We start from the raw sequence: 2763 nt of genomic DNA, 5'->3' as shown, positions 1-2763 counted from the left end.
GAAGTGGGTTAATCAAAGAAAGCCTACAATCATATTCATCCTCAAAAAGTCCTAGAATTTTGCCTCAAAAAAACTACCATGCCAAGTTCTAGATTCTTTCAAACATGAGTACATATCAAGATCTTCTCACCCACACAATATTCAAGGATTTATAATGCTTTAACTTCACATGCCAGCAAGTAAGCAAATTTCAATTAAGAAATCAATACAACCTCTAGATAGGAATCAATCAATTTATATTTCTAGCACTTGTTCAACATTTATGCTACGACTCTTATCCTAAAAAAATGTCTGATTCTAAATAAATACGACTATGGTAAAAGAATCAGACAAGAAACCCATAGAAGTACAACAAAGAAGCTACCCTAGAAAGAAAAATTCATTTTTTTAGTTATTTACAACCCCTTCACCCCCACAATTAAGTTATGACATGTCCCCATGGCATAAAGAAACTGTAAAAGTAAAGGAAACTTCCCTGACTCTCTCTAGTCGATGTCGGAAATAGTGTATGGGTCCATTGTGTAGGCTTGGCCAAATGCACGCACCCATGCCATGATCTTTCTATCCGACTTGGTTGTCTTAACTATTAGCTCATCCACCTTCTTCATATTGAATACTACCTTTTCCTCTCCAACTCTAAGCATCAGTTTCCCTTCATACATATCAAGTATTGTTGTACAAGTAGCTAGGAATGGTCGGCCAATAATTAATGGAACCTCCTTATTTTCTTCCATGTCCACCACGATAAAATCTACTGGAAACACAAACTTGTCCACCCTAACTAGAACATCTTCAACTATCCCTTCAGGAATAATGATGGATTGGTCAGCCAACTGTAAGGGCATTGGGATAGATTTCATGATTCCGAGCTCTCCTTCCAAGTTCTTGAATATGGACAAAGGCAAGAGGTTTATAGAAGCTCCTGAGTCACACAAGGATTTCTCAAATCTACCAGTCCCTATTGCACATGGAATAGTGAAACTACCTGGATCACCACATTTCTGAGGTAGTTTATTTTGAAGGATGGCACTACAATGAGCATTCATCTTGACTAATGATGTTTCCTCAAATTTTCTCTTACTGGAAAAAATTTCAGTCAAAAATTTAGCATATGCAGCCATCTGAGTGATTACCTCAGTGAAAGGAATATTCACATGTAGTAGCTTCAGCATCTCTAAGAACTTGCCAAAATAATTGTCAACCTTCTCCCATTTCATCTTTTGAGGAAAAGGCAATGTAGGCATATATTTAGAATCAATTTCTAGTTCTGACTTCTCCTTTCCTTTCTGAATTTCATTGGACTTTCCTACTACTTTTTTACTTCCTTGTTTCTCATCTTGGCTCTTTGTCACTTCACAAGCTTTGCTTTGGTAATTATCGTTTAACATTTTTCTACTTCGCAAAGTCACACCTTTTAGCTCCTGAGGGTTCTTTACTGTGTCACTTGAAAGATTTCCAAGTGGTCTTTCAGATATCTGATTAGCAATCTGTCCAACCTGTTTTTCTAAATTTCGAATAGAGGCACCATGAATTTCAAATTGTTTATCAACCTTAGTGATGAAACTTTTAAGCATCTCTTCCAAACTGGATTGGTTCCCTTGTTGTCCCTGATGAGGTTGATATTGTTGTCGCTCGTGATTTTGATACCCCTAAAGTGTTTGTCTTTGTCCACTAACATTGTTCTGCTGCCACGCATTCAAACTACCATTTGGTTAGCTCCATGAGAATCCAGGATGCCTTTGCCCCATTGCATTAAAATTGTTTTCTTCTTGATAGTTCCCTTTGTTAAAGCATCCAACAACATTAACCTCTTCTGTAAATGACCCATGTTGACATTCATGAGTAGGATGCCTCCATGAACAAAAATCACATATTATTGATTGTGTCATTTAAGCCTGGTCTAGAGTCAATTGTTTCACATCCTTTGCAATAGCTGCAATCTGTGGCTGCAGGGTATTGTAAGTATCAACATCTCTTCCAAACTGGATTGGTTCGCTTGTTTTCCCTGATGAGGTTGATATTGTTGTCGCTGGTGATTATGATAGCCCTAAAGTGTTTTTCCTTGTCCTCTCACATTGTTCTACTGCCACGCATTCAAATTACCATTTGGTGAGCTCCATGAGAATCCAGGATGCCTTTGCCCCATTGCATTAAAATTATTTTCTTCTTGATAGTTCCCTTTGTTAAAGCTTCCAACAACATTAACCTCTTTTGTAAATGATCCATGTTGACATTCATGAGTAGGATGCCTCCATGTATAAAAATCACACATTATTGATTGTGTCATTTGAGCCTGGGCTAGAGTCAATTGTTTCACATCCTTTGCAATAGTTGCAATCTGCGGCTGTAGGGTATTGTAAGTATCAACTTGGTGCACCCTTGCAGTCTTCTTCCTTTCAGAATTCTCTACAACCCACTAATTAGCATCCTCTGCAAGTTCATTTAGGATTTCAATTGCTTCTTTGGGTGTCTTTTTCATGATTGGTCCTCCCACTGCATTATTTAATATTCTCCGTGATGTAGGTGATAATCCGTTCCAAAAATTTGTCAACTGCAACCATGGCTCTATTCCGTTATGTGGACACTTCCTCAACAATTCCTTGAATCTTTCCCATGCCTCAAACCCTGTTTTTGATTCTAGTTGACTGAAATTGCTGATCTCCTTCCTCATTCTAGCTGGTTTTGCTAGTTAGAAATACTTATCATGAAAATTTGTCGTCATTTCATCCCAGGTGCGGATTGATCCAGAAGGTAAATGTCGTA

The 2763-nt window shown here is 37.9% G+C and overlaps 1 protein-coding gene across 1 annotated transcript; it reads right to left on the bottom strand.

Moving 5' to 3' along the window:
• Positions 1-485: 485 nt before the first annotated feature.
• LOC107062817 (uncharacterized) lies at positions 486-1828 on the bottom strand. Its single transcript, XM_015313912.1, has 2 exons — positions 1706-1828; positions 486-1607 (listed from the first exon to the last, which is right to left on the bottom strand). The coding sequence occupies exons 1-2, from the start codon at positions 1826-1828 to the stop codon at positions 486-488; spliced, it is 1245 nt and encodes a 414-aa protein (XP_015169398.1).
• Positions 1829-2763: the final 935 nt, after the last annotated feature.

The sequence above is a fragment of the Solanum tuberosum genome, unplaced genomic scaffold, assembly GCF_000226075.1.
Source record: "Solanum tuberosum cultivar DM 1-3 516 R44 unplaced genomic scaffold, SolTub_3.0 scf00014, whole genome shotgun sequence".
In the NCBI taxonomy this organism is placed as follows: domain Eukaryota; kingdom Viridiplantae; phylum Streptophyta; class Magnoliopsida; order Solanales; family Solanaceae; genus Solanum; species Solanum tuberosum.
This window is presented reverse-complemented; position numbering and strand designations above follow the sequence as displayed.

What these genes read in the sequence shown, in the direction of transcription:
- LOC107062817 (XM_015313912.1), bottom strand. Translation starts at nt 1,828, where the DNA reads ATGGGTCATTTACAGAAGAGGTTAATGTTGTTGGATGCTTTAACAAAG. An exon ending in CTCATGGAGCTAACCAAATG is followed by an intron (nt 1,608 to 1,705) that starts GTAGTTTGAATG and finishes CAACCTCATCAG; the next exon opens with GGACAACAAGGGAACCAATC.